General features: G+C 42.5%; 1 protein-coding gene across 2 annotated transcripts in view; it reads left to right on the top strand.

Moving 5' to 3' along the window:
* Rasgef1b (RasGEF domain family member 1B) overlaps positions 1-21489 on the top strand; it is a 519799-nt gene that overhangs the window by 365907 nt on the left and 132403 nt on the right. For both annotated transcript variants that reach the window (XM_085836892.1, XM_085836891.1), the window contains exon 3: positions 700-780. In XM_085836892.1, coding sequence (XP_085693018.1) covers positions 700-780 — 81 coding nt within the window. The remainder of the gene's footprint in view (positions 1-699; positions 781-21489) is intronic.

The following is a 21489-nucleotide window of genomic DNA, read 5'->3' as shown; positions in this document are numbered from 1 at the left end:
TTCCTGTGCAGTGGTCAGTGCTTCCTTGAGAATTTGAACAGGATGGGTGGGGTCCCTTCAGCATCTTCCCAGGCAGATATGTGGAGAAACGGTAGTAAGGACCACAAGTAACGGTATAATAATAGTCATAGGAAAACTACTGGGGCTTACGACAGTCACATTGAACAGCGTGGCTTGGGGTTTATGACATTTGTTTTAAAAAGCTGATGCTCAGACTAAAAAAGTCAGTGGGGAGCTCTTCCGTGGCTTCTGAGCAACAGTCAAGAGCTTTGGAAATTCTGCCACACTGAACTTTAAAAATAAAATAAAATAAAATAAAATAAAACAAATCCAAGATTTCCCTGCACTGTTTTGTAGGAGATGAAATTGGAGTCTTGGACTCTGACCTACGTTCTAGAAAGATCCCTTAACAGATAAAGCAGAAATATTCGGAGTTCCTGTCAACGTGTATCTCTGAATTCTTTCTCCACGTAGTAAGTGGTTTTGTAACATACCCCTGTGCAAGGTTAAATGGATTTGCACAGACAACAGCCTGAAGGAGCCCTGTGGAAAAAAAAAACTGCTGGCTCAGGTATTTCAATGACACCCATTACATTTAGTGCTGGAGGCAAGATTTTGAATGGCAGGGAGAGGGTTATAGTCTGCAGGGAAGAAGCCTCCATAGCCTGAAATCTCTTCTCTGTCTTCTGTCCTCTGCAGGAGCAGCAATGGAAGCCCGTGTACTGCAGCCTCGCTGCCATGTGCCTTTCCAACCCTCTCCTTGAGAAGCCAGGAGGCAAAGTAAGACTGCTTCTGTGTCTTGTTGCATGGTGTCATTGGAGCGAAACGGCCTCATTTGTTTTTTGTCTTGCGGTATCGGGAGAATTTATCAAGTCCATTTCATAAGAATACTTGTTAGAGATTCTGAACTTGAAAGCCTTGGTTGGCACTAGTGAAATTTGCCCTTGGCAAAATGTTGAGCATGACAAACACTGTAGGGAGCACCCCTGGCCTCAGCCACTGCCTGCCCTTCCATCCCAGCGAAGCTCCCCCTCCTCCTCCAGTCTCCTGAGCCTCCTCATCCATTAGGACCTGTTAGAAGGACAATGGTACACTTACAGTCACCACATCTCGGCGTGATGTTCACACACAGTTCTCTGTTTTAAAACATTTGTTATTCGAGCCACTTTGTAGCGTAAAGACGTTGCCTCAAAATTGTGTCTGTGTTTACCCGCTGCTGTTCTGGACTTGAAACCAGACCCTTCCAGGGGCAGGAGCAACGGGAAGAGTGGAGGCTTCCTAGAGTTGTGCTCGTTAGATTCAAATCAAAGCTCTGATCTCCACTGGTTCTAGATTTTGTGCAAGTTCCTTGATAAGAGGGACATCATCTAGCAGGCCTGCTTTAGGGGTCGTCACAGTGGCGGACTCCTTTAATACAAATCCGCAAAGAACGTGTTTCTTTAAACCCGTCTTGTTCTATGTTTCTCCAAGAATTGGACGGGTTATAAAAATGAGTTGATCGAATGAAATGAAAGGCTAAATAGAAAATCTGGGCAAAGCAAGTCTCCAAATGGCTTAACTGGAGGAACTGGAAGAGGGGCAACCCACTTCAAAAAGGTGGAGAGAACTGTACTGCACTTTCTAGGCACCACTTCACATGAGGAGCATGGTGCACCTGCTTTGTCACAGCCTGTCTGTCTTTGGCTGTTGAGATACATCTATAGGTTACCACAATCCAGTGCCTAGGATGAAGTGTAGTCTCTTGGAAAGGAAAAATCAAAAACAAAAGCAAATAAAAACTCTTCACATGGGTCTCTCATTGATGCATATGGGCAGTGGAGGTCTCTCTCCCCGTCCAACTCTGGGTAACCTTGCCCGAGCTGTGCATCCTACCCAGGGAGTTGTCTGCACTGTGAAATCCCCGATGAGGAAGCCGCCTGTTTGGTCAGCAGTCCTGACATTGAGCAGGCGTGGCAGGGAACAAGCCAAGCTTCCTGAGACCGTGTTTGCTCAGTGTTCAGTGAGGGTCTGTACTTCCCCTCTGCTGACTTCAGTTCAGTGAAAGGAGTTTCATTTATCCCAATGATAAAACAAAGAAAATACTGCTCAGAGGTCACAAACTGCATTAACAACCATTCCAGCACCCGTTGCTTCACCAAGCTGCTGCCCCTTCCAGTCATAGACTCTCACTAAACCACCACTCTGCCTCTGGTGTGGGAGCTTGGCCATCTTCAAGGATGAGGTCTGAAGTTGATGCACCTCAAAGAGGTCTCGCTTGACCAACTGGCACGGAATCAAGCCCAGTACGGCCATTCTCGGTTCAATGACAAGATCTCTGTGTGTGCGTGTGTCTTTGACTTCCACATCTACTATGTGTAGCTAGCAGGTAGATTTCTGTGTTTTCCCCAAAACTGTTGAGTTAAGATGGATCCCACTGGACATTTTTTGTTCTCTCTTTTCTCATAGCCCTGGCACCTGGGCTTAATACAGTTGTTGGAAACTACCCTAGCAAATTTACCTGTCAATCACTCTGATATCCTCGTGCCTGGTGGGGGTGTGGGGAGGAGGGGTACATGACCTTGAAAGCAGAGCTCAGCCTTCATCTACAGGAGCCAAGGGAAGACATTGGGTGGGAGCTGTTGGCACTGATGTAACATGGATCTGCTCAGAATCCAGCAGGCTTTTCTCACTGCAAAAAACATAAACAGAACAAAATGACAACAACCAAAACTTTCCTGTGGGTGAATGACTGATACCTAGACCTGGATGGCCCCTCAACCACCAAAGGAAGCTGTCCCAGTCAATTCAGGACCAACGCTTCCTTAGTGGAGAGAAAGGAAGGTCTTAAAACTTCCAGCAGAGAATTCCAGTGTGAGTTCATAATAGGGGAAAAGAAAAAGAATATTTGGGAGCCAACTCTAGTCAACCAGCCAAAAGGATAAGTCTTTTCCTTAATGGTTGTGATTGGAGTAAAACAAGGACAATGGAGCCTAAGTAAGAAAGAGAAGTCAGAAGAGACACTGTAGGCAGCAGGCAAACAAGCCCTAAACATGCCGTTATTCATTCACACATAAAGAAGAGTTGAGTGTTTTATTTTTTTTTTTTACAGACTTGGAGTCAGTGCCTTTTGGGTGAAGCATACAAATTTATGCAAATAAGGATGCAAATGTTAAAAGTGTGTGCTTTGGGGTTTCCTGCGACTAGCTCTGCAGTCATGGTTTCCTCCTTCGCAGCTGCTTAAACTCAGATTGTGAAAGCTGGACTAAGCTTAGTGCACCAGATCCCATGGCTCTAAGGCTAGAGGACATTTCTGTGTGACACATAGGAGATGCTCTCTCAAGGTTAAAACAGGGTACAATAAAATACTTACAAATGCTTGGTAGTAAACATGGCGTCCCTTAGAGCAGGGTCTGGGTAAAAGTAGTTGTGACCCCCTTGGGGGTTACATATCAGGTAGCCTACTTGTTTACATTATGATTCATAACTAGCAAAATTAGAGTTATGTAGTAGCAGGGAAAATAATTTTATGGTTGTGATGGGCTCACCACAGCATGAGGAACAATTTTAAAGGGTCGCAGCATTAGGAAGGTTGAGAAACACTGCCACAGAAGTTGCTCAGATAACAACAAATGTAAAACAGATTTCAAGCTTTAAATAAATTAATTGAAGATCCAAAGTGGACTTTTCAAGAGGAATTAGACCACCATGGCAGAGATACAAGGTTCCAGGGATATAGGTAGTGGGTAAGGGATAACATGAAACTCCTCTTGCCAGCTGCCCTGGGAAATCCCCACTAGTGCTTCTAGAAGGCATTGTGCAGATGCCTTAGACTCCACAACCCTCGCAGGCCTTGGGACATGGAGGCAGACAGAGCTGTTTGGATTAGGGACTGCCCATGACCAGAGCGAGGTCAACCTGCCTTTCTTGAAGGACTTCAGATGACAGTCAGATATGCCTTGGCTCCAAAGAATCATAATGTGAAGATGTGATTTGGCTGGCGAAGAAAGAAGCAGGAGATAACGAGCTGGGAGGGTGGTGGTGTTATTAAATGGAAGGGTGGGTAAGAATGTAAACACGCCCCCTGGGCCTTCTGCACTGAGGGGTGAATGAAAAGGAAACTGAGGGAGCCAGGTGGAAGTGACTGGATAAACAAGAGATAAAAGGCAAGGATGAGGGCTGCCACTCAATGGAATAGTGATGTCAAGGCTGGAGGCTTCTGTGGGAAGAAAGAGTGGGGTGTCCTGTTTACAGATAAATCTTTAGCTTTAACAAAATTAGGACATTGCTCTCACTGAAGAACGTTTCACCTTGGAAATGGGAGGGGTGATCTTCCCTGGCACAGCCCCTTCCTACTCACAATGTCTTACCTGGGTCTGGGTGAGCAGTACCTGTTCTTTAAGTTTCTTTGGACTTCACGTTTATTCCTTTGGGTTCTCAGTGACCCAAATAGATGGAGATAACAACTCCCAAACCAGTCTGTGGCTTGCTACTGCTTTAAAAACCAAACAAAAACCTATCAAAAGGCATGGGAACAATCAGGAGTTCGTTCTTAGCAAACACGTCTTTCAATCACTATAGTTGCTGATGGCCCTAACTGTTCCATGTAAGGATGCGTGGTTTAATTGCATCTCTTTGCTATACATCTAGCTTCTGGCCATGAAAGTAAAATGAATATTTGTCTTCTGGGAATTTCTGTGATGACAAAAAGAAAATCTTCAAGTTCCCTGGTCTGTTTCCTTCTGCTTCTAAAATGATAGATGCTTTAGTTGCACATATGTCCAAGATAAAACGTACATGCTTAGCTTCCTTAGCATCAGGATATGGCTGTGCCCAGATTATGACCAATGGGAAATCAATGAAAACGATGTCTGTGAGTCCTGTCCCTTTTGCTGAGTGCCATATGGCTGTGGCAGCCAAAGATGGGATTGCTAGCTTGTAGTAAGACAGGACCACACTGAAGACTTAAGAGTCTCTGACTCTGGAGTCCATGGCTGTTCATGCATGCATAAGACAGACATTACCTTCCATCTTGCTTGCATCTCTACTGTTTGGGCTGCTGTTATTGTTGCTATAGTTATGTGGTGTCCAGTCAGTAGATACCCAGAGCAGGGGACAGAGTCTACATTGTGGAGGCATTCAGAGTCCAGTGCAGGTCAAGCAAGAACAATACCTATGAGGTAAAGAAATGAGGAAACTGAGTTTGGTCACCTAAACCAGCCTGTGTAAGGACAAGAGGCAAAGAAGTTAACTTTGACCTCTGAGAGAAGGCTGATAAGACCCTGCCTTAAACCTAGGTATCTAGGCTCAAAGAGATTCCCAGAATAAGGCTAATAAAATTTGAAAATAGTCAAGAGCTGTTGTAAGTAAATGGGCATGGGGCACAATGTTTTCTAAATCCTTATGTTTATGGGCTAATGAGATGACTCACTGGAGTAAATCATGTGCCACCCGAGGACCTGGACTTGATCCCCAAGACCTACATGCTGGAAGGAAAGAGAGAGATGACTTTTAGGCGTCTACTAACCTTCAAGCGTGCACTTGTGCATGCACATATGTGTGCATATGCACAAAATGAACAAGTCAATGTAATTTAAAATCGTAAATGCTATATTGGCACCCATAGATTAATGCAGGCATTAGTCTTTCAGAGAAAAGCTTCTGCCTTGCTATGGTTAAAGTAAGAGGGGTTTGTTTGAGAAAAAGGGGGTTTCTGAGGGAGAGGGTGATAATGACAGAGGATCATGGAGACGGGGTGAAAGGGTCTCAAAGCTTAGTATACACACATGTGAAATTAAATTTTCAGAGAATCAAAAAGATAGAATACATGTTTTAAACGAAAGCAAAACCGGAAGCAAAGAATCTAATCATAGCAGAGCTACTGCCCCCTCATAATCTTCCTATCAGTTCCTGTCATCTGAAAGGACTGCCGGTGCTTTTAGGAATAGGCCTTTATCTTCAACTCTGCATTTTGGGCGACAGGCATGCCTTCTCGGAGCAAACACACTGAACCACACCACTTGTGTTAGCTCCATCAATCAAAGTGTTATGGGAGAATGAACTGGATCCTCCTAACTCACTCTGGGACTGCGTGGCTTTAACATTGAGGAACCATTTCCATTCTTCCTTCATAATTTAACCTTCTAAGAAGGCAACTGTTCCCTCTGCCATACACTGGAACCCAGGTCAGTTTGTTCCATTGACCTTTGGTCGGAGTCCTTGGCACCGCATGGCGTATGGTAGTGCCCTTTTACTGGTGACTCAGGAAGTAAAGCTGTTTGTTGCACAGCTGGCTGTCTCTATGTTACCCCCACTCATAGAGATTCTTTATGTTTTATTTTGTTGTAGGCTTACTGAAGAAAAGGAATTTTAAAAACAAATAGAATTAGTGATATCCTGTAAACAATAAATAATCAAGAGTGGGACTATATAATACTGAAACATAAGACACCTGGGATCTCACCACCACCTAAAAGGCACCTGGGAAGTAAGGGCTGCAACATTAGTTCCACCCTTAAGAAATCATCTGGGTTGAAAAACATAGTCTAAGGCACTCGGGCATGAAGCCTGAACTCCTGCCGTTCTTAACGGGCAAAGCAGTTCTGTCAACACCCTCGTGAAGAATTCAAAATTATTTTTAAAACATTTAACAAAAATGCATAAATCACTGACAATAAAATGTATTATCTTCCTTTAAGCCTAAAACTACCCCATACCAACTCAAGAAGTCACAGAAAAATAAATGAAATATGAAGAATTGATATCTGCAGGTTATTAAAATTATCAAGATATTAATAAGTCTTTAATCCCACAAGTATGTTGAAGTCTACACACAGTAAAAACAAGAAATGATAAATCTAAGAAAGACAAATGTGTCTCTTCTGATCTTCTGTTACTCCTTGTTTACAGAGGCTAAACTATATGATACAACATACATGGGCTAAGTATGCACACGCATCCACACACATATGCAATCCCCAGGCCCTTGGTGCTGTGGTATTCACTTTCATCATAGGATATAAAGTCAGATTTGTACTACACTGATACTGCTTACTTTTTCCTTATCTCGATGGACCAGTGCTTTCCATTAGCAGTGCCCTAACTTGTCTCTCAGAGCCCAGATGAAAGATATCAGCTGCCACTTTTGCTCAGTAGACTGACCCAAATGTTACCAAGCAAGGAGGAAACTCAGATTTATGTTACCTACCATGAGTGATGCAGCGTGCTTTAAACAGCAACGCAAGGCCATTTGGTCCAAAGGATACCAGCAGCAATTATTGCTATAATGGTCACCACTGTTTGAGAACTCTGTGGCAGACACTAATGTAAGTTTTTATAGGCATTATGTCACTTAATTATTTTACAGATGAAGCCTAGAGGATAAACAATTGCTTCAAGGTCCCCAAACTAATAAATGGCACTAGAGATGGCATCGAGATTCGAGCATGCTGATTTCAGAACCTGTGCCTTCCCCATCTGCCTGAGAGGTTGCTCTAGTATTTAGACAGCCTCTTTCCTGATGAAATAGAAGTGAAGTTTCCTAAGAGGACACACGAAAGATGAAGAGAAGGAAGGAAGGAAGGAAGGAAAGAAAGAGAGAGAGAAAGAGAGAGAGAAAAAGAAAAGAAAGATAAAAAGAGGGAGAGAGAGAGAGAGAGAGAGAGAGAGAGAGAGAGAGAGAGAGAATACAGAAGTGGATGCTCACAGTCAGCTATTGGATGGATCACAGAGCCCCCAATGGAGGACCTAGAGAAAATACCCAAGGAGCTAAAGGGGTCGGCAACCCTATAGGTGGAACAACAATACGAACTAACCAGTACCCCCCAGAACTCGTGTCTCTAGCTGCATATGTATCAGAAGATGGCCTAGTCGGCCATCATTGGAAAGAGAGGCCCATTGGACACGCAAACTTTATATGCCCCAGTACAGGGGAATGCCAGGGCCAAGAAGTGGGAGTGGGTGGGTAGGGGAGCGGGAGGGGGGTATGGGGGACTTTTGGGATAGCATTGGAAATGTAAATGAAGAAAATACCTAATAAAAGAAAGAGAGAGAGAAAGAAAGAGAGAGAGAGAGAGAGAGAGAGAGAGAGAGAGAGAAAGACCTTCCTATATTTTAGGTCATTCTAGTTACAGTTAACCTACATTAGATTCGCTTTTACCAAATGGCCCTGATTATAAATAGCAATGCTGCACCAATAGGAAATCTATGTGGGCATGCAGCGTTAGGTGGATCTTCTAAAGGCAATTGCTTTGCAAAGAATTTTAATGGGTGTTTAAGCTGCACTAATGTACCGTGTTACTCAGATCAAAATATTCAGAAGCTGCTCCTCAGAAGCTGTTCCATACACTTAGCTGCCCCAGTTTATCTGCTGTGGGAGAAGGAGGTTTGGTTCCCATAGCATCCATGAGGCTGTGCATTTAATGTTAAGGATATTGACATACCCAAGGAAAGGCGTCAGAGTGGCATTACTAAATATCACTAAAGCCTGGTCTAATGTAGGAATCAAAACAGAGTCACGGGTGGAGCTGAGATCTCCACTCGCCACCAACGCTTGTTAAGTTTTGCATATAGGTTGTTGGGATGCCTGTTAAAGTAAATGAGTATAAATGAGGAGAACAGAGAACAGATCGTGCATAAAAGTTTACGGTCTGGAGAGTAGGCAGGTAATTAGGGTGCAATGAACTCCCCAATTGTGTCTGTTTTTAAAGGTCATTTCCTGCATTTCATGAGAGATGGGGAATTACTTTTGGTTCCCATAAAATGTGCCTTTTACCCTTATGAACATTTCTTTCAGCCCACCTTATTTTAAGGTTGGTTGATTGCATGTCTGCCTCTTTCACTAGCTTGTAATATCTTTTACTGCAGGCCTAGATGGGGCAGGCATGTACCGTATTTCTTATTCACGTTCCCAAAGTACCAAATGCGGTGTGATCCAGATAGAGGTTGCTTGTGAAGAAAAGGGAGTGGCTCTTGTTCTCTTGTTTATCTCTTGCCCTCGTAGGCTAGGCTACTCTCTTCCCCCTTCTCCTCATATTCATTGCCTGCCTCTACTTCTCTTCTCTACTCTCTCTCTCTCTCTCTGCCTTTTTCTGCCTCTACTACTCTCTTAACTCCCCTCCCCATGCCCCAAATAAACTCTATTCTATAAAAAAAGGAAAAAAAAGAAAAAAGAAAAAGAAAGAAAGAAAGAAAGAAAGAAAGAAAGAAAGAAGGAAAGAAGGAAAGAAAGAAAAGAAGAGGGAGCGGTAGAAACATAATCCGCATATCACTGAATCTAAGATCTGTGTCATCTGACTCTCTTGGCTTAAGATGCCTTCTGTACCCCTATAAGAGCTCCTCACCAAAAAAAAAAACTGCATAATGAATGATAGCTCATTTGCAAAAGTCAGAAATGTCACTTCTCCATTAAGGACTTAAAAAAAAAAAAGCAACCAGGTCTAAGAGCCATTATGCTGAGATTAGAAGAGGGAAGAGGGAGAGAAAAGAGAGGAGGGGATTGTTCTCAGGAGCACACATCTTTTCTTTGTTGTACTGGAATGTCTTGCCAGAACCATCAGAAAGCCAAACCTGCCAGAAAGATGGTGGCAAAGTCCCGTTCCTTATTAGCTAGACTTCTGCAGGACCTGACTCAGTTGGCCTCTTCTTGAAGGCTCTTCCTTCCTTGGCTTTCACACATTCAAACCACTCTGGTTCCCAGCCATCTGTTTTTGTCTTGAGGAACCTCCACCACATCTTTAATTTTGGGGTCTCCCCATGTGACATCTATACTGCATCTCTGACTTTGGGTCTCCTTGTGAGCTATCTCCACTCCATCTCTGATTTCAAGTCTTCCCTCCTGTGGGACATCTCCACTGCATCATTGGTTCTGGGTGTCCCTGTGGGGCATCCTGGCGCTCTGTTTTAAGACCATCAATCTAATCTTGTTCTTTGAGCAGATTTCTTTACTGTCCTGACTCCTTCAGTTAACATGTTCAAACCCAACTGGTTAGTTCTCTTTCCCTCCTACATCTCTGTGGTTAAAGTTCCATCCCGTATCCAAGAATTCAAGCTGGGCACTTGGTCATCATCCGTAATTTCTCCCTCCTGGACATCTACCCTGCTAGCCACTAGAGTGAGATGACTCTAAATCCTTAACATCTCACCCTCTCTTTCCACGTTATTATGGTGCTGATCAGGGCCTGGCCATATCTCATCAGATATTGTATGAGCCAAGTGTAAATGTAATCAATTTACTTGACTGAGGAGTCAAGTGCTTCCCACTGGCTAATGCACTTTTGTGACTATGTTCCCTTGCACACAGTGTGCCCTCTTGTTCTGCTCCTTTCACTTGTTCTTGCTTGGTTCCTGGTTCTCAAAATTCTACTTCTGGTCTACCTCCATTTCTTTTCCTTCTCTACAACGGTCAGTTGGATCTGTACTTTGTGTTTCCATGGTTGTTTACTCTCCCTTGTCGCATCGTCTGAGCACTGGAGAATCTTCAGTGTGTGCTGAACCTGTAGCGCACACTAGGCACCCAATGACCCAGAACCCCTCCTGTGACCATGCATTGTGTCTTTACATTCGTTTCACTCCATGCCCAGAACTAGAGCTCATTCAGACTCCAAATTAAATACTCTCTACTACAGAACCAGGCCCTCGACCTGAATTAAAATACCTCTTTTCTATGTAGATGATTAATGCCCATTAATGCCTATTATTATGCTGGAACTCGTTGTATAAAAAGAAAGAAAGGAAAAAGGCAAGATGATTATCAGTTACAGGCCATAAAGACAGATGCCTTGACCAATGTGAATTTCTCTCTATTACCTCCTAACAATGAGATAATTGAGGAAGATGGGCATATTATCCAGTTTAGGTGATTATTCCAGGTCTGTTTTATGAATGAGAATGGCAGCTGGAGGTAGAACTACCTGCTGTGTCATAGAAGGAGGGAGGATAATTGTGGACAGTCCTGGCAGGTGCAGAATGCATAATGAGATGAAAAATGGTGATGGACTGCAGCCTAGACTTTTGATTTGAGATCAATCAAAAAAGAAAGTTCAGCTTCTTGTACCTCAGAAATTCTGGTACTCTCTCTGTTTAGGAGCAATTTAGACATGGCATGGAGAAGAGCTTACGGCATGAAAACCTGCACTCTTCAGTTTTAGGTAACACCTATATTATAAAGACAAGCTTTGCCCTCATCGCATTTAAGAAAAAGTCTCCAATCCAGTTCCCAGCATGTATGTCTGACAACTCACAGACCTCTGTAAGCCCAGTTCCGGGAGGGTCAACACTTCTGGTCTCCACAGGTACCTACCTGTACTCATGTGCCTTTACCCACACATGGAAATAGATGCAATGGAAACTAATAAAAATCTTTAAATGTTTCATACACCTTAATTTATCTCACCATAAAATAATGCTTTAGACAAGGAGAGTATATACTACAGCTACAAACTAAAGTTTTATCAAATGTAATAGAGGAATATTACTTGGTTGATAGCCCTGGGCATTTTGAAAAACATAAAGTTCTCAAATCTTAAGGGATATAGAATGAACAATCTGTGTTTGTAGATCATTGAAATGTCACCTCTCATCTGATGTTAAGTAGTATTTTACAAGTATCTGCCATACTTTCTGTAAATATATCGAGAGAGAGAGAGAGAGAGAGAGAGAGAGAGAGGGAGAAGAAGAAGGAGGAGGAGGAGGAGGAGAAGGAGAAGAAGAAGAAGAAGAAGAAGAAGAAGAAGAAGAAGAAGAAGAAGAAGAAGAAGAAGAAGAAGAAGAAGAAGAAGAAGAAGAGCCTTCTGTCTCCTAGGTAACTCATTCCATAATGTTAGTTCTCTTTATATGGAGAGTAACTAAAGTCCATGGTGTGCTAGGTAAACATGTGCTACACCTTGGAACTTTTGTCTTCAAAAGTCCTGGATAGTATGAATCATGTTTTCAAAGGGTCCTGTTGTTATTTCCATTATACAGATGAGAAACCTGAGACTGAGCAGTGTAAGGCAACTGGCTCAACATCACAAAATTCTATGATCAATGTATCGCACAAAGGAGAGGACCTGACTTTACCTTCATGGCCTTAGTGGTAAGCATTAAAGATAGTGTGTCCTCTCTAAATTTCTTCCCAAGTTCTTCCCAGTGCTCACTGAAGTCATGGGTCCTTGTCTTAGTGAGAGGACAGGCAAAGTGTCTAATCCTTCTTCATAGCATTGACAACAGCTAACATAACCCTCTTGGCCGGCAGTGTTTCTATGGGATTTATAGGTGTATCACTTTCTGTCTTTCCATGTGACTTTCAGCTTGATTGTTCTTAGACAAATTCTATTTTAGGTTCTTATATAATCACCACATGATAAAGTTACATTTTATGTAAAATTAGCTTTGATGGAAATGTGGAAAGATAAGGTTTAGTCATATCCTTGTGGTCAAACCACAGCCACTCTGCGCTTTGTTAATGAGCTCCAGCTTTGCTATATTCACAGAATCGGGAGTTTTACTTAAATTTAGAACTTGGCATATAATCCAGTTATAGTTTATGTTCATAGCATGGTTTGTTTTCCTGGGATGATAAACTCTCTTGCAAGCAGGATTTGCCATTAACATTTTGCAGATTCCATTTGTATCTAGTAACATTCACCCTGCATTAATTCCACCCCTAATTGGGTTGATTAAATAATCATTTTGCTTCTAATTCTGTGTTGTATCAGTTAGTTTGGGCCATCTCAGTGGTTCCTGTGAACTTGTGTGGCTCAGCTTCCAGGTGAGAAGAACCTCAAGTGAGATGGCCAGACTCTCATCCTTTGGCGAGCAGTGTGGACATTAGCACATGGTAGAAGATAGGTCTTAAGGCAATGGAATCAAGAAAACAACAGGGGTCCTAAGCTCAGATCCTGCACTTCGCCTTTTATGCCATGATCTGTTAGCAAAGTTGGCAAATGTCAAAGGTGGAATCACAGACCCATCTCCTGATGAGAAGAAGATCTTAAGGTCATTTGAAATGGTCTGCAATTCAGAAGGCATGAATAGTGTAGTCAGCTACACTGTAAGAGCTCATCATTTGTCATGCCATAGAAATGCTGCCTTAAGTATTTCATAAGAATTTTCACTGAGCAAAGTCTAAAGATGAATGCCTGCGGTTCAGTAAGACAAGCCCAAACAGATCTGATATAAGAAGTAAAAGGAAAAAGATGTGCCACATCCTAACGTTCCCTTTAGATGAAAGAGCAGAGAGGTTTGCAGGGATCACCAACACCAAACTGCTTATGGATGAATTAGGTCTGGGCTTGGCAGAAAACCAAGACCAGAAAGTTAGAATAGCTATTGTGAGGGAGGAATGAGAAAGGTACAGATGTCAGAGGTGCGTCGTGGGTCAAAGCAGGCTTGTGACAAAGTACAAGATATGCTAACTGATGAATAAATGAAAGAAATGAAGGCCTGTGGGGATGCATATGTATAATGTGAGCTCTGTGCCCTGGGACAGTAAGGAACCCCAGTGCTTGAGGATCCTGAGGCAGGAGAATTACCAGCTTTAGACAAGCAGGGAGAGTATTTCAAATCAGCAAGGAGGAGGAGGAGGAGGAAGAAGAGGACGAGGAGGAGGGAACAAATTAAATCTGGACTTGAGTTTTGAGGCAGTAGTTTTTGTTTGCTCGATTGTATGCTTTTAAAGATTTATTGATTGATTGTTTGATTGATTGGTTGTCTTTTTGTTTTTTGGTTTTTGTTTTTTGGTTTTTTTTTTGAGACAGGGTTTCTCTGTATAGTCTTGGCTGTCCTGGAACTCACTCTGTAGACCAGGCTGGCCTTGAACTCAGAAATCTGCCTGCCTCTTCCTCCCAAGTGCTGGGATTAAAGGCTTGCTCCACCACTGCCCGGCTGATTTATGTATTTTTATGTACCTTCATGTTCTGCCTCCATGTGTCTTTGTGTGAGGTTGCCAGATCCTCTGGAATTGGAGTTACATACAGTTGTAAGACATTATGTGGTTGCTGGGAACTGAACCAGGCTCCTCTGGAAGAGCAGCCAGTGCTCTTAACCACTGAGCCATCTCTCTAGCCCTTTGTTTTAGACTTTAAGTGATTAAAACTGCTGCAAGTCTAGCCTCACATTAACCTGAAGGGAGCATTTTGGAGTCAGAGAAACCATTCACAGTAAGCCTTCCAGTCTTTTATTTTTTCTTAATAAAATCAAATGTCTAATGACCTAAATAATTACCCAGCCAGGAAGTTTCATTTCTGCTACTATAAGGAACTCAAGGCGCCAGCATTCGGAAAGGGATGAATATGTTGTTTTCCTTGAAGAGAAACAGGAAATGTAACGACTTCTGCTTACATTTGAGTCATTATATCATGTGTGCAGACTTTTCAAGGTTATTCCCCTCACTGGCAAACTGACTGTTGGCAGAAGTAAAAAGCTGACATTTTCATGATTTTTAAAATGGACCAATTTAACTAAATCCTGACTAAACACAAGAGTGCGCATCAGTGTGGACATGCTCCTTGTTAGAGACACAACGGACCCCAGGCTCCTCAGACACTCTACCTTCCAAGTCCCGTCTGTAGAATGCACATGAGGAAGTCTCTCTCCACTCTCTGTTCCTACACAGAATGCCAAGAGTGGCTGGGTAGTCACTGAATGCTTGCTTAGCTGGGAAACGTTAGAAAGCCATTGTACTACTGGATGCAGAGAACGCTTACCAATAACTGTTAAAACTATTGGTCCAGAGTAGGCAATGGAGCCAGTGGCAAAAAACTCCGCTGAAATATACAAGGCCCTGGCTTCCTCCAACCCCACAAAAAGAAAGTTTAAAAACATAGGTGTGGATATTTTATTCCATGTTTGCAAGTGAGAGTGAGAGCGAGAGCGAGCGAGAGAGAGAGAGAGAGAGAGAGAGAGAGAGAGAGAAACAGAATGTGTATATGTTTGTGTGTGTCTGTGTGTGAGTACATGTGGATACATAAGTGGGAGTGTGTGTATGTGTGTTTGTATGTATGTGCATGCATGTGGATAGATGAATGTGTGTGAGAGAGAGTATGTGTGTGAGAGTGTGTTGTGAGAGTGTGTATTTGTGTGCTTGTGTATGGGGGCGTATGCATGACTCTGTGTGTGTGTGGTGCATTATGTGAGTTTGTATGTGTATGTGTGTGTGTGTGTGTGTGTGTGTGTGTGTGTGTGTGAGAGAGAGAGAGAGAGAGAGAGAGAGAGAGAGAGAGAGAGAGAGAATAGTGAGAGTGTGAGAGGAGAGCCAACAACGTTGGGGAGTTTGAGAAGTTGGTAAAGACTAGAAGGCTACATTTAATTGGAAATACCTGAAACCATCAGCCAAATCCAAGAAGTCAGATGTTCTTTAAGAAAACCCACCTAATTTCTACACAACAACAAAATGGTTTAGAATACAGAAGAGTAAGCAGTCACAAAGTGCACATCACTTAAATTCTGCGTGCTGATCTTGTTTAAACCCCGCTGCAAAATCTCAGTTCTGAAATGACATTAAAAACAAACAAAATGAAACAAAACAAACAAACAAAAAAACCAGGACCTGTAAGACGACCCAGTTGGCAAAAACATTACTGTGACAGCCTGCTGTCCTGAGTTTGGTCCCTCAACCCACATCTAGGGGCACCAAAGGAACTGAGTTCCCATTACACACTGAGGCTCATATGCACTCGTGCACACATCACTCACACACACACACACACACACACACAAACACACACTGACCAAAACAGGGAACTCTAACTGTGAGCAGGCATTTCTCTGGATGAGTAGCTGTGTGTGTTGATTACTGTTTTAGAATCTCTTGTTAACTCATGATGTATTATGGAACATGTATATGTGTCGTGATATTATGTTTGAGATTAAGTTTAATATGCTTCAGCCAAAGAGCAGTAGGAAAAAGGAGAAAGCAATCAGCTAGTGAGACTTGCAGAGTGGGGTGGAGTGTGGCTCCGTGGGGGAGCACTTGCCTAGTGTGTGGAGCCCTAGGTCAGATCCTTGGAACTGAAACGTCAAGAGAACAGAATTGCAGAATGTTGGTAATTGTGCCAGAGAAGAACACTTGGACTCTTGCTATTTTATGTACACTGTGTATACTTTCTACATATGGAAATATTCACTTAAATTATTTGAAGGTCATTGTAAAAAACAAAAAACCACCATAAAGTAGCAGGTCAGTATATTCTATTTCACTAAGAACTTCTAGGCCCTCTTTAAAAACTGAGGTAGAGTTCTGGAAGGACCCCTAAGAACTCTCTATGGAGGTGGGAATACTACAGGGGAAAGAGACTCGGGAGCCTTTGTACTGTACACAGGCCATCAACCACAGCCGTTAGGAGGCCACAAAAGGATGGGGAGTTTGAGGCTATCCTGGGTAGCATAGTTCCTGCCACAAACCTGATAAACATACTTTCAAGAGCCACCTCTAAAATAAATTGACTGGTCACAAATATGTATGTTTATAAAGAATTAAGGTCCAATTTCATATGCCTACTCATTCAAGCTGATAGAAAAAAATACTGAAAACAACAGCTTAAAGGTACAAATATGTAATTTAAAAAGGGAAAATGTAAAATACTTAAAATGTCCTTCCAGAAATAATTAGAAAAAGCAAGTTGGATTATTTGAAACTCCATTAATCGAGCTGTTCTCTGGACCACATATGCCTTTTACGCTTTGGAAAATAGTTACTTTCTGTGATCGATAGAAAAATCTTTTTAAATGGTAGCAGCCTTTGAATTAAATACCAAGGAATGCCATGTGGTACGTGGTAAGGATTATTTTTGGGAAAAGTTTTAACACTTCTCCAGGCTGATAAAATCCTGGCAAAGACTCTGCCGAGGCTGAAGTGGTGTGTCAGTTGAACTCAGGGAGTGGGTGTTCCCAGGGTGTTGACAGTGTGCTTAATTTGGTTGATAGCCATATGGGTGTTCCTTTATAGCCACTTCTTAGTGCTTATAAGTTTTATTCTCTTCTTGGTAAATATATTTTCTGAGGAGAAAAAATATGTGGTTTAAAAAGAAATCTCTCAAGTGTGGTCACCTATCTGTCTTGAGTTGCTTCATGGTGGTCGATTCAGTCTCCAGGGGGCTTAGAGGGGACATGATGGCTTACCATGGAGTGATCTGTGGGCCTGACCTCTATGCTGCAGATACAGAAACAGATTGAGCAACTTTTCCGAGGCATAGCTAGGTTGCACATGTTGTAAAGTTTTAGGTTCCTAACTTTTGCTGTGTATTTGTAGGAATAAGGAAGTCGTAACTGAACTACCTACCAGCCTACATATAAGTGTCTGATATTGATTCCATTATGACTTAGGATGACAGGGATTAGAAACAATGAAAAATGCTCACAATTGGTGATTATGAGAATGGTTTAAGCCAACAGTAGGTTGCAGGTCTACAGTGAGGCTTTCCAAGTGAAGAACTGGAACTATGTCTGCCTCTGGGGTTTCCCATTGGCAGTTTTGACTGTTGGAGAAGCTCTCAATACAAGGAACAGAATATCCATGGGAAGCCCAGAACTTCCCTGAGAGCTTCTTTTTTCTCTTCCTGGAGTTCCAGCCACAAGGAATATTTTTAATGGCCAAAAAACCTTACAAATATGACACACAAAGATGTTTGTGCCAGGGCTTCCTAAGACTAGGCAGGCTCCAGGGGCTTGTCTAAGAGTGAAGACAGATAATTGATGATGATGATGATGATGATGAGGAGGAGGAGGAGGCGGAGTTTGGAGTAAAATGCCAGTAATAGCCTGCCTTCCTTCCTTCCTTCCTTCCTTCCTTCCTTCCTTCCTTCCTTCCTTCCTTCCTTCCTTCCTTTCCTTATTTATATCCCACATTTCCTCCCAGTCCCCCCTCACAGAGCTACTCCTCCCATACCCCCATCTCTTCTCCCCTTCCCCACCCTGAACACTCCCAATCTCATCTTGTCAGTCAGATTGATTCTTAATTATTCATGTCTTCCTACCCGGTGAGAATGGGAGGATAGAATCACGGGGTGTGTGGTTTGGTTAAGTTCCTATCTTAAGAACTCATCCAAACTCATGCTCCATTTTTAACTTCCAGCGTGTGGTCCTAGGTGCCGTTTGTAATTGGTGTGTCCAGAGAGCTTGTATATTATTACGTCATCGTAGTGCTCCAGATAAAGTCCTGTGGTCCGTACCAACTGTATCACGTTGTTAAATAAAGATAAGTGGTTACAAAGAAAAGCCTCAAATGTCAAAGGAAGGTGCTGTTATTTGTTGCTTAAATTGTGAAGATAATATATTAAGAAGCGCTTTGAAAACACCTACTAAGAATATAAGAATATGAATTACAATTGTAATTCATCTTTAACTGTCCCCTCCCTCCCTCCCTCCCTTCCTCCCTCCCTCCTTCCCTCCCTCCCTTCCTTCCTTCTCTCTCTTTTCTTTCTCTCTTTCTTTCTTTCTTTCTTTCTTTCTTTCTTTCTTTCTTTCTTTCTTTCTTTCTTTCTTTCTTTCTTTCTTTCTTTCTATCTTTCTCTTTCTTTTTCTTTCTTTCCTTCTTTCTCTTTCTCTCTTTCTCCCCCCCCCCTCTCTTTCTTTCAATAGGTCTCACTATATAGCCAGTTTACCTAAAACTTACTATACAGTCTAACAAAGCTGGTCTCAAACTGAGAGATCCACCTTCCTCTGTCTCTAAAATAGTGGGATTAAAGGCAAGAGGCACAACACCCAGATCTACTCTCCATCATTTATAGCAAATCGCTTTCTCCGAACCCAGACAGCTCAAAGTATACAGCTCCTTTCCCCACTCCTCCCTCCAATCTCCCCCAACATTATTACATCACTTGGACCTAGAGTGTTATATTTTATTTTCGTTTGTTTGATTGCTTGAGCTTTTATTTTGTTTTGACACAGGGTATCTGTATGTAGCCCTGGCTCTTTGGGAATTCAATACATAGACCAGGCTGACTTCCATCTCACAGACTGCCTCTGCCTCCCAAGCACTGGGATTAAAAAAGGGTACCTCTATTCCCCACCAAGAGTATTATAGTTTCAAGAAAATCTCCTTGTCTCTTTTAGGAATATAAGATTTAGTCTTTAGGTTTTGCCTGTGAGCTTAAAGTACTAACTACTGAAAAATAGAAATAACCTGTAGTTATTTGCAATTAAATTTGGACTTTTTTGGCTTATAAAAGGAACAGTTGTTGTCTGATTGGGAAATTAATATCTCCACATTCTTCCTCATTATGACAACTTGAAAATCTTAGGGACACTCAAGGAGGAAATAAAAATTTCCACAAAAATAACCACAGTGAATATTTTTGACACATTTTTCTTACTTGGATATACATATGTGTTATATACTTAAATTGTTCAACATGTGTGATCTCCTTCCTACTGTGTGTCCCTGCATATTACAGTGTGGCTATTTTAAAATATGATTAAATAGGTTTTAAAATAATGCATTTTAATCACTACTATGTGAATATATTGCTATAGCTTAATTATTTTTAACAACTTACTCTGAACATTTTTCCGTTTCTAACTTTCATCATGATAGACATGCTTAAAAAATAACACAGAAGCACTTTCCCATAGAGAGGTGCGTTCGTGTGGTCACTCCCTTATGCTTACTCCTGAGCAGGGACGGTGAAGATTAGAAGCAGCACTTCACACACTGCCTAATTGTATTTCAGGAAGGCTATGCTTATATCCTTCATTCATTTTTCTACTTGAATCTTAACAGCTTTATGTTGCATGTTTTCTTAGGAATGTGGCAAAGATTCGGGAGAAAGGTAACGCTTATTTTTAACTAATGGGTTGTATACTGCCTCTCTTTCCCTTCTCAATTTTCCTTCCTTTTCTTTCTGACCCCCACCCTCTCCCAGTGCTCTCTCTCTCTCTCTTTCCTCCCTCTCTTTCTCTCCTCCCTTTCTCCTCCCTCCCCCCTCCCCTCCCTCCCCCTCTCCTCCCTCCCCCTCTCCTCCCTCCCCCCTCCCCTCCCTCCCCCTCTCCCCCTCGCCCCCTCCCTCTCCCTCTCCCTCCCCCTCCCCCTCTGTGTGTGTCTTGTGTGAACATGTCTATGTCCCACCGCCCATGTGGAGCTTAGAGATAACTGGACGTGTCCTTTTTCTGTTTTTCATTCTGCCACGTGGATCCTGAGGCTTGAACTCAGGTGGTCAGGTTAAGTGATGGGTGCCTTTACCTACTGAGCCAGCTCACCAATCTGTATTTCTAGACATCAGGAGAGAGGTGGGGCCTGTGGCTGTGAAATGAGGTCCGATTGGGAGAACTGAAGTTAATGGATATACCTACGAGCACTGATGGAAATACGTCGCCTTAAAGATGTGGAAATGTAGACATGAGTGAGGGAGAAAGTTATAAAAAGAGCAAGTAGTTAGAGTGGAGGGAGGGAGGAGGAGATGAGCAAGAACTACAGTAGGCTACAGTCAGGGGACACCCTAGGATGGAAGGATGGGAGCCACTATGTCTCTGAGACTTGGCGCACAGGGACAGGCAAGGATGGTTTTTTTGCCTCTGCTCTGCCAGGCAGCTCATACCTGCTGGGTCCTGTCTTCCCACACAATCTGTGGATCATCCCTTCAAAGCCATCAGCGGACTTCAAGGTCTGTCGCTGGTGTTGCCTTGTGCTTGGGTCTGCAACTGCGCAGAGAGGAGCCTTAAATGAGGGGTTTCTGAACGAAAAGGGGTGGTTTATTATCTAACTTAAATTCACAACATAAATACAATACTGGTGCATTTTAAGTGAGTGTATTCCATCTTGGCTACTTAATGTTTTGAGACAGTCACAGAAGTTTATAAAGCACCTTGTAGATGGAAAGAGGGAAGTCCGGGGTGCCTGGGGTAGCAGAGGGAGGTCTAGCCCAGCCTAGTGACATAATGAGGCATTCAGGAAGGAAGGGAAGGAGGGAAGCAAAAAATACCAGATGTTTCTGATTTGGCATAAAAGATTAATTGGTTGACTAGAGAGAGGTTTGTGTGCTCGTGTGCAATTATTGAAGTAATCCCAGGCTGTTACCTCTCTCTTCTTTCAGGGTCTCTGTATGTCAGTGGTTACAATTAACACTAGACCACCAGAGGAAAGACTTCTGATCTCTAGGATAAGGTGAAGATCTAGATTGTCTTTTTTCTAACATTGTCATCCGAAAGCTTGTTTCTCCCATAAATATATGATTCGTAATATAACATGAATTTTAAATATTCATTTTTCAATTGGTATACAATGCTAAATTTTTTAAAAGTCAGTTCTAATATTTACTCACCCCCCCTGGGAGGTTTCTAAACAGAAGTGCACATTCTATATAATGGAATGAAAAGAGAAGATAGAGGGGTGGTAGTGACAGACACCTTGAATCCCAGCATTTAGGAGGCAGAGGCAGGCAGATCTCTGTGAATTTGAGGCCAGTTTGGTCTACAGAGTGAGTTCCAGGACAGCCAGGACTACAAAGAGAAATCCTGTCTTGAAAACACACAGACACACACACACAGAGACACACACACACAGACATGTACACACACACACACACACAGAGAGAGAGAGAG

The sequence above is a fragment of the Mus caroli genome, unplaced genomic scaffold (assembly GCF_978045245.1).
Source record: "Mus caroli unplaced genomic scaffold, Mus_caroli_1 scaffold_4, whole genome shotgun sequence".
In the NCBI taxonomy this organism is placed as follows: Eukaryota; Metazoa; Chordata; class Mammalia; order Rodentia; family Muridae; genus Mus; species Mus caroli.
This window is presented reverse-complemented; position numbering and strand designations above follow the sequence as displayed.